The following is a 13,662-nucleotide window of genomic DNA, read 5'->3' as shown; positions in this document are numbered from 1 at the left end:
ATCCCCACAGGCTGCCCCTTACCCAGGCCAGTGATGGGCAAGTGAAGGAGGAAGGAGGTAGACTCGGGCTGTGCTGAGGTGTGGGGGGACCGCAGGAGCGGGCGTGGCACGGGCCCTGAGGGGCAGGCTCGGGAGGGTGTTGTTGGCCTGTCTGGGGGTGGGCGCCAGGGTGAGCAGAGGCAGGCCGCGGGGTGGGCGCAGGAGGCAGCGAGGGCAGCGGGGCCGGAGCTGGGCACTGACGCAGGTGCTGCCTCAGAGGCAGGCTGCCCGGCCGGGCGTCTGTACCGGGAGTGCCAGCCCGGCGAGGGCTGCCCCTTCTCCTGCACCCACATCACTCGGCAGGTGGGCTGCTTCTCCGCTGGCTGCGAGGAGGGCCGTCACTGCCCCGAAGGCACCTTCCTGCACCGTTTGGCCTGTGTCCCGGTTAGAACTCACCCTGCCTGGAACCCACGCCTCTCCCCTTCCCTGTCAGCTCTCACCTCTGCAGACCCTGTGGCCTCTGGCAGCCTCTAAGCCTCCTGACTTAGAGCTGGTGACACTGAACCCCAGGGAGGGGAAGGGACACACCAAGTCAGGAGACAGTTACTGGCAGAGTTAGACTCAGACTCAGGTGTCCTGGTTCCTGGCTGAGGCCCTTTCCTCCTCCCTCGCTCCTCGCTGCCCCGTCCCATCCTAGAAGGGCCTCTGTGGACCCTGCCGTGTCCTGGCTAAGTGCTCTGTACAGGAAGGTGCCTGGCCATCTCCGATCAGGCCCATAGCCTTGCATCGCTCACGTTCATACCCCTGACGCGGGTGAACAGTCCCACTCGCTGCCGGAAATGCTCTCCTAGGGCCCAGGGCCTCACCCCTGCCCCCTACCGTCCTCCCCTACCCGCTTCCTTCTCCCCACGCGCCTTCCGAGGATGTGCACAGATGCGGAGAGCTGGCACCCGGCAGGTGGCTCCAGCCTGTGCCACTGCACTTTCTCCTGCGCTCCCCGCAGCAGTGCTCCTGTGTGCTGACTGCCTCGCTGCTGCAGGAGCTGCGAGCTGCCGGCACTGACCCGGGGGCTCACCTGTCCATTCTGGGAGAGGGGGGTCAGCCCCTTGGGCCTGGAGATGAGTTGGGCTCAGGTCAGACCCTCCATACAGGCTGCAGCAACTGGTTTGGACCGTGGAGAGCCAGGGAGCTGCATGGGGTTCGGAGCCTGGCACTGGCAGGTGCTCCAGGGATTGGCAGATGGGAGGCAGAGGGGCAGAGACAGAGGGCAGCTAGGGCAGGAGGTGGGCAAGACCCACTGTGCCTGGGGGCAGCTACAAGCGGACACAAAGCCACAGCTGGGCCTGTGGCTGCCAAGTGGGAGAACCGTGACGGCTTGGGGGCGGGGGGCCGGGGAGGAGCTGCAGGAGGAGGGGCCCCCTGCCCACCCCCACGCCTCCTTCCCTCTGTGACGTCCAAGATGAACCCCTCTCCTGCAGACCTGCGGTACTCGGGGCCTTGACAGCTCTCGCATTCTGCCTCGTGGCCGCTCACCCATGCCCTGGCTGAGCACCACACGCGTGCAGCTGCTGTGGGCCCTGCACGGCGCTGGCACCAGGATGACAAAATGATTGCCACACAGCCCTGTCCTCGTCTCCCCTTCTGCACAGGGGCTGCTGGAGCAGGCTGGAGGCTGCATTCCCCCAGAGCAGTGTAACTACCAGCACATCTCAGGAGAAGGAGCTGGGGTGACCCTGGCCCCCGGGGACCAACTGCAGCTGGGCTGCAAAGAGTGGTGAGTGTTGGGGGCGGGGAAGGTGGCACCAGAGCGCTGGGACCAGAGAGTGGAACAGGGACGGGGAGGGGTTCCCCAGGGCAGCCGCGCAGAGAAGGCCAAGCTAAGCCCCACGGGCCCGGTCCCAGCTTCCTCTTGCTCCAAATGAGCCCAGAGCCCAGGTTACCCCTACGTGAGCTCCCTGCCCACGGCGCTGGGCTGGGTCCTGCCTCCTGAGCCCACCCTGACTGCCCCCTCCCACAGTGAGTGCCAGCATGGGGAGCTGCAGCGCACCAGCCGGGGCTGTCAAGGTAACTCGGGACCAGGGGGACCAACTGTCCCCGTTTGCCCAGGGTGGAGGGGTGGGTTTCTGGGACTTGGAACTTTCATTTCTAGGACAAGGACGGTCCCAGACAAACCAGGATGGTTGGTCACCCTGCCCTGGCCCCCTACACCTCCCTCAGCCTCTCCTGTTTCCGGACCTTCCTGGTCACAAGCTGAGCCCCCCCCTCCCTATCTACTGTGGTCTCTGGGTCTGGGGGAGGGTCCCGGGAAGGATGCTCACGTGCCGCCCTTCCTAGGTCTTCTGCCTCTGAGCCGCTGGTCCGAGTGGTCACCCTGTGGGCCCTGCCTCCAGGACTGCCCTAGAGGAGCACTGGCCCGGGGACCCAGCTGGCCTCTCCTCCACCTCGGTCCCCACGCTGGCTTCAGAGCAGCACCGCCGCCGCCTCTGTTTGGACCCCAAGACGGGGTCCAGACCTCTGCATCGTGCCACTCAGCCAGCAGCGTCTCTGCCCAGACCCTGGAGCCTGCCAAGGTGATGGGAGGGGCGGAGGCCACAGGGGGAGGGGCCTGGAATGCGGTGGAGTTGGGCCTGGCCAGGTAGGGCTGGGCCCCGTTGTTCACGTCAGCGTCCCAGCAGGTAGCTGGCCTGCTCGCCCTCCGGCTAGTCCCCAGGGCCTGCTGGATTTGAGGCTGGAGGGTCAGCAGCTGGAAGGTGAGGAAGGGGGCTCAGCTGGAGGCAGGAGGCGGGCCTTGGGACCGACTTCCGCTTCTTCTCCCCAGATTGATGCCAGTGGAGTCCTTGGGGGGCCTGGAGCCGCTGCCAGGTACCCTGCAGTGGGGGGTTCCAGCTGCGCTGGAGGAGGCTGCCAGGGGCCATGGGCTCAGACTGAGAGCTGCACCATGGGGCCTTGCCCAGGTAGCCGGCTCCAGCAGCGGAGGAGGGGCCAGGGGTATGGCACCTGAGGGGGATGCTGCCTCTGGCCCTGGAGGTGCCCAGGGAAGGCTCGGGACTCACGAAGTCCCGACACAGACTCCTACCTTCTGGTCTGCAGGAGAGAGCTGCGAGGCCCAGGACCCTGTGCCCACCCTGGACCGTGCCGACCACTGCCCAAGAAGCTGTGCCGACCTCTGGGTCCGCGTGCAGTGTCTGCAGGGACGGTGCCGCCCAGGTGGCGGGCAGACGGCTGGGCCGTGAGTTATAGGGCAGCCGAGTGGATCTCTGAGTCACTTTTAGCAACCGGCTGGGGGTCCTGCCCGAGTGAGCCTTAGTCAAGACAGGCTGCGTCCTAAGGATGCTCTCAGGAAGCCTCAAAGTTTCCCAGGGGGTCTTCCCTGGTGGCGCGGTGGTTGAGAGTCCACCTGCCGATGCAGGGGACACGGGTTCGTGCCCCGGTCCGGGAAGATCCCACATGCCACCATGGCCGCTGAGCCTGCGCGTCCGGAGCCTGTGCTCCGCAACGGGAGAGGCCACAACAGTGAGAGGCCTGCGTACCGCAAAAAAAAAAAAAAAAGTTTCCCAGGGTGGTGCCCACACCCAGGGCAGGTGGAGAACAGGTCGCGTGGGGGGGGGCGGGAGGAAGGGTGCTCCAGGGCTGCCTGAGGCTTTGGACTCCAGCTGGCTAACAGAGGGATCCGTCACGTGCGCCCGCCCCAGCCCCGCTCTCCCAGGCTGCCGCGGTCCCCCTGGCCAGCTGGTACAGGATGGGCGCCGTGTGCCCATGTCTTCTTGCCGCTGCGGCCTCCCCAGCCCCAGTGCTTCATGGGTGCTGGCTCCGGCCGAGGCGGGTGGCTGGACTGCAAAAGCTGGTGTGGCTGCCGGCCGGCGGCCAGGCAGGGACACGGGGAGCTCTGGGTGGGAGGCTCGGGCCAGGTCAGGGTTATGGGCCTTGCTGGGGAGCAGAGGCTCTGTTCACCTGGCTCTCAAGGGTCTGAGCCCTTTCTGCACACCGCTGGCACAGCACCTGTGTTAACGGGTCCCTGGTGTGCCGCCCCCATGAGTGTGCAGCCCTCGGGCCTTGGTCAGCCTGGAGCAGCTGCAAGGAAGGTCCTGCGGGGGCACCGTGCCAGGCCCAGGACACGGAGCAACGGCAGGAACGTAACCTGCAGCCCTGCCCCGGTGAGCACCCAGGGCGCTGGGTGCCTGCTGTTCCCTGCCGTGCTGCCGAGCCCAGGGCCCGTCCCGGCTGATCGCCACGGCCGGCGGAGGGTCCCGAGGCAGCCCCCTCCCTGGGACACCACCTCACTCTCTGCGCTCCCCCCAGAGCGCCCACCTGGCCAGATGCTCAGCCCCTGTGCGACCTCGTGCCCGCGCCTGTGCTCGCATCTGCAGCCTGGCACCCTCTGCATGCAGGAATCCTGCCAGCTTGGCTGTGACTGCCCTGGAGGGCAGGTGGGTGTGGGCACCATGCCCTGACTCTCCCGTGAGGGAGCAGGCAGGTGGGGGGAAGGGGTGATGGTCCAAGTGTAACCGGAGCCTGCCCCGCCCCGGCAGCTGCTGCACTACGGCACGGCATGTGTGTGCGCCCAGCTCTCTGCCCTGGGGCCTCAGCTTGACTCCTGAAGGGCAGGGCCGGGAACTACCCCCAGGGACTCTGCTCACCCAGAACTGCACCCGCTGGTGAGGGCTGGGGGCGTGGGTGGGGATGGAGGGCGGGGCTGCTGAGAACGGGGGTGGGGAGGAAGGCGTGGCAGGCATCTGAACAAGAGCAGTGTCTTCCCAGTGTCGGCCAAGGCTGAGCCTTCAGCTGCCCCGTCGCTGGCTGTCGGGGTGAGATGTGGGCTGCCCACATCCCTGCTGGTCCCTCCAAAGCCAAGGTCAGGCTGGCCCTGATAAGGGGAGAGGGGCCTGCATGTCCTAGGCGGTGCTACCTCCACTTACCAAGCTGGGCCCCACTAGTATTTGGGAGGGTGGATAGAGCAGAGAGGTATATTCGGAAACCCAGAAGTCTGGAGGCTGCTGGAGCCGAGTGGGCAGCGCTGGGGACAGGAGCAGAGACCCAAGGGTGCCCAGTGTGGGAGGGGGGAGAATCGAGGCTGCACCCAGGGCTGACCCGAGTGGTGGGCTCGGTGGTCTTTCCTGGCAGAGTGCCCCCCCCGGAGAAATGTGGCAGCAGGTGGCCCCCGGGGAGTTGGGGCCCTGTGAGCAGACGTGCCGGGAGCCCAACGCCACGGAGACTCAGGGCAGCTGCAGTGCGGGGCAGGCCCCGGGGGACCCTGGTGCGTGCACACCACTGCGAGTGCTGCCCCCACGGGCGCCCCCGCCCGGTGACACCACAGCCCTCCACGCCCCCTGGCCCTTCTTTTTTTTTTTCTTTTTTTTTCTTTTTTTTTGCGGTACGCGGGCCTCTCACTGTTGTGGCCTCACCCGTTGCGGAGCACAGGCTTCAGACGCGCAGGCTCAGCGGCCATGGCTCACGGGCCCAGCCGCTCCGCGGCATGTGGGATCTTCCCGGATCGGGGCACGAACGCTTGTCCCCTGCAACGGCAGGCGGACTCCCAACCACTGCGCCACCAGGGAAGCCCCCAATCATTCATTCTTAATCACATATATCCCTCAATGGGGAACGACTGTCAGAAATATTGAGGAAAGGAAATGTGTAAAAGGATTGAAATTCCTGATGATAAAGCAGCTATTATAATTTGATTGTCCACATGATTTCTGTCCTCGCAGATAGGTTACACTTGCTATGCAACCTGTGCATTCAACTGCTGACTAGAACATCAATTTGAATATCACTTAGATACTTAAAATCATCATGTCCCAAACTGCTCATCATGGTCCCACAACTCCGCTCCTTCTAGTTACTCTACTTATGTAATCCCTGTTTTATCCACCCTCAAAGTCTGTGGAGCCAGAGAAAGCAGTTGGCCAGAAGCCACACTGCTGAGCTAGGCATTTGGGACAACACTTTTATTATTTTTTTTAACATCTTTATTGGAGTAGAATTGCTTTACAGTGTTGTGTTAGTTTCTGCTGTATAACAAAGTGAACCAGCTATATGTATACATATGTCCCCATATCCCCTCCCTCTTGAGCCTCCCTCCCACCCTCCCTATCCCACCCCTCCAGGTGGTCACAAAGCACCGAGCTGATCTCCCTGTGCTATGCAGCTGCTTCCCACTAGCTATCTATTTTACATTTGGTAGTGTATATATGTCCATGCCACTCTCTCACTTCTTCCCAGCTTACCCTTCCCCCTCCCTGTGTCCTCAAGTCCATTCTCTAGGTCTGCGTCTTTATTCCTGTCCTGCCCCTAGGTTCTTCAGAACCTTTTTTTTTTTTTTTTAGATTCCATATATATGTGTTAGCATACAGTATTTGTTTTTCTCTTTCTGACTTACTTCACTCTGTATGGCAGATTCTAGGTCTATCCACCTCACTACAAATAACTCAATTTCATTTCTTTTTATGGCTGAGTAATATTCCCTTGTATATATGTGCCACATCTTCTTCATCCATTCATCTGTCGATGGACACTTAGGTTGCTTCCATGTCCTGGCTATTGTAAACAGTATTGCAATGAACATTGTGGTACATGACTCTTTTTGAGTTCTGGTTTTCTCAGGGTATATGCCCAGTAGTGGGATTGCTGGGTCATATGGTAGTTCTAATTTTAGATTTTTAAGGAACCTCCAATAGTGTTCTCCATGGTGGCTGTATCAATTTACATTCCCACCAACAGTGCAAGAGGGTTCCCTTTTCTCCACACCCTCTCCAGCATTTATTGTTTGTAGATTTTTTGATGACGGCCATTCGATCGGTGTGAGGTGATACCTCATTGTAGTTTTGATTTGCATCTCTCTAATGATTAGTGATGTTGAGCATCCTTTCATGTGTTTGTTGGCAATCTGTATATCTTCTTTGGAGAAATGTCTATTTAGGTCTTCTGCCCATTTTGGGGTTGGGTCGTTTGTTTTTTTGTTATTGAGCTGCTTGTATATTTTGGAGATTAATCCTTTGTCAGTTGCTTCATTTGCAAATATTTTCTCCCATTCTGAGGGTTGTCTTTTCATCTTGTTTACGGTTTCCTTTGCTGTGCAAAAGTGGGACAACACTTTTATGATAGTCATTTCCTTACTTTCTGTAGTTTTACCCCTATGTATACATAATGGGAGGGCCACAAGGAAACTTTCTGGAGTTCTGGAAATTTTTTATATATGATCTGGGTGTTGACTACATGGTACACATGTAAAAATACATTGAGCTGTACACTTAAGATTTCTGCACTTTACTGTCCATTATTTGTATTATTATTATACACATTACATCCATATATATTACAAGCGAAACAACACATTGTTACTATTACTTTATATAATTTTACAACTTTTAAAGAAGATGAGAGAAGAATGGAGAGTAAATATATGTATTTAGACTTTGGTTTTCTCTCTTCTATCTTTTCCCCTTTATATTCACCTTCTACTCTTCAGTAACTAAAGTGCAATTTGCCCACACCAGTCACCAGCTAAAAACTTACTTCCAGCCCTTAAAGGCAGCACACAATGCCTTCCACATCCATCCCTCATGTCTCTCCAGCGTCATTTCCCACCACTTCCTGTCTTACACACCTTCCCTACACACACTGTTTGCTCACCTCCCTGGCTTTGCCGAAGTTGTTTCTCATGCACAATTGGTCTTCCTAGCAACACTCCTCTTCTCCTCCCGTTTTAGTTGGCTCAGGTTGCCATAACAAAATACCATAGACCAGGTGACTTAAACAACAGAAATTTATTTTCTCACTGTTCTGGAGGCTGGAAGTCCAAGATCAAGGTGCCAGTATGGTCGGGTTCTGGTGAGAACTTTATTCCTGGCTTACAGACAGCTACCTTCTCTTTGTGTCCTTACATGGCAGAGAGAGAGGGCAAGCTCTCTGGTGTCTTGTCTTATAAGGACACTGATCCCATCATGAGAGCCCCACCCTCATGATCTCATCTAAACCGAATTACCTCCCAAAGGCTCCACATCTAAACACCATCACATAGGGGTTAACACAGGAATTTGGAGGGGACACCATAGCACCTTCTTTACGTGGCTAACTCCTACCTCTTGTTTTAATTCAACTCAGGCAGCATTTCCTCAGGAAATCCTTGACTAACTACCCCATATCGTCCCACCACCGCACCCTAAGGTGACAAAGTGTGCTTTAATAGAGTCTTGTGTTTACGTCTTTCGTTGCACTGTCTCTTCATTTTGTAGTTATGTTTATGGTCTGTTTCCTCAATAGACTACGAATTCCTTGGAGGCAAAGTTTCTGTTTAACTCAACTGCGCATTCCCAAACCTTTGCACAATGCCTGGCAACATGACAGGCAACCAATGATGTTTTTTGAATGAATGCTACAAAAAGTATTTACCTCCTTGAGTAGATACAGTCTGGAATCTTCAAGGTTGACATTCGCCCTAAAAATGCGAGGGAATAGACGCAAGCACGAGCAATCTTATAGTCCAATCAGAGTACTTTGCCCTTCCTATAGGGCCTGGGAGAGCGTCGTGGGTACGCTACCTAGTAACCATCGCCGGGGGAGGGAGGCGGGAAGGGCGGAGAGCTAGCTGCTTCGTCCAACCGAGACCCCGTATTCCCGGAGCAATAGCAGCCTTGGGAGCCGCTTACCGAGCCTGGACCGCGCTTCCCATGATGCCCCGCCGCCTCGGGCTAGGCTGCTGCCGTAAAGCGGCTCGCTCGGCGCGACGCGAGTACCAGCTGCGCGCCTCTCCTGGCTCCGCGAGCGTCACCGCCCCCTCTGACCAGGGACGGCCGGTTCCGGGCCGCGCTCCCTCCCCGCCGGGGCGCCCTCCCTTCCGGGGGTCCCGGTCCCCAAGGTGGTCGCGGCTACGGCATCCTCAGGCCAGGCCGCGTGGGGAGGGGGCGGCCTGGAGGCCGTGGCGGGGTCAGCACGGGCCACCGAAAGCAGGGCCATGGAGCCCAGGGAGTCGGGGAAGGTAGGCCTGGAAGGGCCCTGGGGCCGCCCACTCCCCTTCCGTAGATCCCTGATCTGGGCGAGGCGGGCGGTACGGGCGGAGTCCTCGCAGATGAGCCAGCCTTGCAGGGAAGGACTCGCCCGCTCGCCCGCTTCTTCCTCTGCACTTGGGCGGCCGACTCCGAGCGAGTCCCGCGCTGCCTTCCGCTCCCTCCCCACGCGGCTGGCCTAGCAGCCCTCCGCCGAGCCCGCCGCCCGGTTGACGCTGGCTGGGTGACCCGCTCAGTGTAGTAGTGCGAAAGTGCTTCCTATTTTCCCACACCACCACTGGCGTTTGGAAGAGGCCCAGTGTGTTTTAAGGCTTTGAGGCTGGATCGGACCCCACTGGGAGCCAGGCATAGGGATCACCGAGAGGCAGGATGAGGGCTTGGCCCTGCCTGGATCCCCCCTTCCCAAGAAAGGGCTGAGAAGAAAAAGACAAGGCATCTGGCACATTTCTTGCCGATTTCTGTTTCTAGCTTATCTACTTCGTGGAGTTGCTGAGTATTGCTTAGAAGCATATTTCATAAACTTGCTTCAGGCTTTGAGCAAGAGGCTGTGAATTGGAAGAAAAGGTGGGGAAAAGTGCTTGAAGGTAGAGTTAAGTGGGTTTGACAGGATTGCTAGAGCTCGGAGTCAGTGTCAGCAAAGACGAGCGTGGTCGCACGCACTTGATTCGGAGACATTGGCAGCCTTTGGGGACCGAGATCTTTCTGGATGTTATTTGATACCAGTTCTTGAGGATTGTTTCTTCTTTGGCACAAAGGGAACCTCCTCAACAAACGTTTTCGAGTGCATACTGAGTCTCTCCTTAAAAAAAAATTGCTCATTTAATAAACATTTGTGATCCATGATTTAAGTTGATGGAGATGCTGGAAGTACATATGAAATGGCTACTTTCCTCCAGGAGCTTTCCCGCAGTTTTCACTTCAATAACATGGACAAGCCTGGAAGGGTTGTCCAACAGACAAAAGACAGAAAAGATAGTGAGGTTATTTTGATGCTGTACTTTTTCCTGGAAAGACTGGGAAGGACTCTGAATTACAAAAGAAGTTACTCCTTGCTTAATCATCTCTTCCGTACTCCATCCTCTCCACAAGTTACCGTGATGCATTTTCCAGATGAAACAACCTATAAACAGTCCAAGACAATAAAGCTCAACAGAACGTAACCAGAGAAAGATTGAAGGGGAACTGCATGCCAGCCTCATGCTAAGCACTTTAGGGGATACCAGAAAAGTAAAGGAAATGGCTCACACCCTCAGGTAATATCCTGAGGTTTCGTTTAGACTGAACCTGAATTTGGACAGAGGGGGAGCAAAATGCAGTAGCAGAAGGGCTATACACAATTGGCACTGAAAAGTGGAATTAGTGATTTGAGGTTGATTTCAAGGTATTCTGTTCAGTTGTAGGATTTCTTAGCCTTTGGTGTGAGAAGAGTGAAATACAGATATTTGGGGAGGTGGAGGAGAAATTTTATGTCCTTTTCAGGCCCAACCACTAATTGAAAACACTGGGGACTGGAAATTTCACCCTTGATTCTAATCGTGATTGTAAGGTGTCTCAAAAGGACACCCTTCCCAGGTACATCAGTTTTTTAACCTAGGGAATGAGGATGTTATCCAAAGATGAAATAAAGTAATTGCAAAACAAACTAGCAGTGTAAGAGGTATTGCAGATGAGTGACAATAACTAAGGCCTGGGTACAATAGCTGTGCTGTTCTAAAGTTCCATTCTGAATATCACTTTTTTCTCTCAGCTGGAAGACTGGGGGGTCCACCTGAGGTAGTAGCTTGGTGTATTATTAGAATCTTCCTTAGATGCTATTTTGTGATATTTATTAACTAAAAGCAGTCTTAGCCTATTGGATTAAGTGTGGGGTATCTTGCTTGCCATTGGCAGAATAATGGATAGAGGACAAAGACCTTTCCCCATCACTCTAACCCGTTATCCTGTTTTATTTTCTTCGCAGCCCTGTCACTATATAAAATTCTCACATTTATTTGTTTGCTGACTTCACTCTATCCCCAGCTAGACTAGTGGAGCAGTATCTGGCATGTAATAGGTTCTCAGTATTTTCTGAATGAATGACTCAAGATAGCATCTCATACAGAAGCCCTTTTGTTGTAGATGTGGGTGCTGTGAAGAACACTGCAGTCTGACACCTCATGTGCCCTCTGGGAGACTATTGTCGTTGCTGCCAAGTAGGAGTATTTACTGTGTATGTATTTATTGCTTCATACACATTTACTGTGTATGTATTTATTGCCTCAACATCTCTGGTTCCTAGCCACCACTGGCACCCCACCCCCCCTTAGAAGTTTTATTATTGCACTTATATCACAGTTGTCTGTCATCTCCTGATGGGTTTTTCTCCTTGACAAATAGAGATAGTGTCTTTTATATCTTAGGATCTCCAAGCACACAGAAACAAATAGAATATGTTGAATGAAAAAATGAATTAAATGCCTATGAAATATTTTCTGTATAATGTGCTGGTGGGGAAAGGGGTGGTGATGGTGAAGGGGGTTATAAAATAAGATGATCAGCATAGGCTTCCTGTGGACCAGGCACCACGAGGGGTATAAAGCCTTCCTTGCTCGGGAGAAGTAGAAGTGCTTGGGCTAGGTGGGCAGGAAGTCCCTTTTGAGAAAGAGATGGAATGTGAGTAGGAACTTGATGAGTGAGTGGGAGGAAGTAGGCAGAGTCAGGGAATGTAAAGATTGGGTGTGAAGAGGGAGGAAAGGTACAAGATAGGTTGAGTGGCTGCAATTTAATGTTTTATTTTTTTAATTTTATTTTTGGCCGCGTCTGGTGTTAGTTGCAGCACACGGAGGGTCTTCATTGAGGCATGCGGGATCTTCCGTTGCGGTGCACCGGCTTCTCTCTAGTTGTGGCGTGAGGGTTTTCTCTCTCTAGTTGTGGCACGTGGGCTCCAGAGCATGTGGGCTCTAGCTTTTGGCACACGGGCTCTCTGGTTTGAGGCGCACCAGCTCAGTAGTTGTGGCACACTGTCTTAGTTGCCCCTTGGCATGTGGAATCTTAACGTGCCGACCAGGGATCGAACCTGCGTCCCCTGCATTGGAAAGCAGATTCTTTACCACTGGACCACCAGGGAAGTCCCTGAGTGATTGCAATTATACTAATCTGGCTGTAGTAGAGATTCCAGGTGGGGCAATACCTAGAGCTGAGGTTAGGAAGGTAAGTTAGGTTTCAGATCCAGGGGACTTGGTGCTGGGCTGAGAACTCGGAGCTCTGCCTTATAGACAGTGGGAATCAGTAAAGTTGAACATCCAGAGATAGTCCTTGCTTTCTATGTAGGTAAGAAATTCCTCTTATTAAAGCAGATTTGTGTTTCCTTTACATTGCAGTCATCTGAAGGCTCTTGCCATAATACTCGTTAAAAGAGAGGTTCAAGGCTTAGCGTAGTTACTCGTTGGGAAGACAGTTCTTCATTATCTAAACATTCAGCCCTGGCCATACTCTTCATCGTTGTGGCTCTCATAAAGTGATGGGTCTGTTGGCTTTCATTATGCCCACCTGTCCCCTCAGGAAGACAGGGTGGGTGGGAATGAATAGGGAACCCTGCTTGCCCTTGGTCACAAACTCTAACCTGCCCTGATCAGAACAGCTTGCCCTGTAGTCCTAGTATACGGTCATCCTGCTAGGATCTGCCTTCAGTATAATCTCAAGGGTTTTCTTCCCCCCTCCCCACATTGGCTCTCCTTAGGCCATATGTTGTGTGTACCTCTTTGCCGTCCGCCCGCCTGCTCTTAGTGGAGCCCATCCTGCAGCAGGTTTTTGCAATTATAATCACATTTTGCTTTGGAAGACACTCTGAGAGCAAATAGTTATTTAAAATACACATTGGCATACTATTGGCACATACACATTGGCAGTACAATTACATGTTTGTTTTTAAGACTGTTCATTTATACATATTCGTAGACAAAAGACTGGAAGGTTACATACCAAATGTCAATAGTAGTTGTTTTTCAGTAAGGAGATTGGGGGTGATCTTAAAACATCTTTTCTGCTTATTGTCTAAATTTTCTGCAGTAAACATATATTGACTCATAAGAAAAATACTCAACTTACTTTAAAATATACAAATCAATAGTGACTGATAATTATCTGTATTGTTTTTCTCAAGAAGCCTCTATGTTGAAGTTAAAGTAGATATTTCATGTGCTTTAAGTTTGAGTATAAAATTACAGGCGATTTTAAACAAATGTACTAGAACTTGTTACAAATGGAAATGACTGTGTCCCCTTCAGAGTTGTCACGTTGGAAGGACATCCTTATGTCACAAGGATGCTATTTCCCAAAATGTTGTTTTTTGGGGGTTCGGGGATTTCCTTTTTTTTTTTTTTTTGCAGTACGCAGGCCTCTCACTGCTGTGGCCTCTCCCATTGCAGAGCGCAGGCTCCAGCTGCTCTGCGGCATGTGGGATCTTCCCGGACCGGGGCACGGACCCATGTCCCCTGCATCGGCAGGCGGACTCTCGACCACTGCGCCACCAGGGAAGCCCGGGGATTTCCTTTTTGTTGATAGTTTTATTTTTTTTTTATTTCTTTGACTAGCTGATAAGTGTTGGTGGTATGAAATTTAAAAGGGTAAACAGCAACAGATTCTGTTTTCCGATTATTTCTTTTATAACCGCTTTTTTCATGGCTGCAATATCTTACCT

The 13,662-nt window shown here is 53.8% G+C and overlaps 2 protein-coding genes across 4 annotated transcripts in view; both read left to right on the top strand.

The window, feature by feature from the left end:
- Positions 1–5,909, top strand: part of LOC115851955 (SCO-spondin-like) — a 30,348-nt gene extending 24,439 nt beyond the window's left edge. The window contains 16 exon segments of the mRNA XM_070046329.1: positions 1,629–1,753; positions 1,997–2,043; positions 2,314–2,362; positions 2,364–2,483; positions 2,485–2,549; positions 2,798–2,873; positions 2,875–2,933; positions 3,070–3,186; positions 3,686–3,799; positions 3,802–3,823; positions 3,976–4,133; positions 4,279–4,406; positions 4,509–4,543; positions 4,545–4,634; positions 4,935–5,309; positions 5,819–5,909. Coding sequence (XP_069902430.1) covers positions 1,629–1,753; positions 1,997–2,043; positions 2,314–2,362; positions 2,364–2,483; positions 2,485–2,549; positions 2,798–2,873; positions 2,875–2,933; positions 3,070–3,186; positions 3,686–3,799; positions 3,802–3,823; positions 3,976–4,133; positions 4,279–4,406; positions 4,509–4,543; positions 4,545–4,634; positions 4,935–5,309; positions 5,819–5,909 — 1,671 coding nt within the window.
- A 2,888-nt stretch (positions 5,910–8,797) lies between these two features.
- Positions 8,798–13,662, top strand: part of ZNF862 (zinc finger protein 862) — a 32,720-nt gene continuing 27,855 nt past the window's right edge. For 2 of the 3 annotated variants that reach the window (XM_060305143.2, XM_060305142.2), the window contains exon 1: positions 8,798–8,956. In XM_060305143.2, the coding sequence (XP_060161126.1) occupies positions 8,933–8,956 (24 nt within the window). In that variant the 5' untranslated portion in view covers positions 8,798–8,932. The remainder of the gene's footprint in view (positions 8,957–13,662) is intronic. The other variant, XM_060305144.2, reaches the window with a different exon arrangement.

This window comes from Globicephala melas, chromosome 9 (genome assembly GCF_963455315.2).
Source record: "Globicephala melas chromosome 9, mGloMel1.2, whole genome shotgun sequence".
Classification (NCBI taxonomy): Eukaryota; Metazoa; Chordata; class Mammalia; order Artiodactyla; family Delphinidae; genus Globicephala; species Globicephala melas.
Note: the sequence above shows the minus strand (reverse complement) of the source record. Positions and strands in the feature narration are given on the sequence as shown.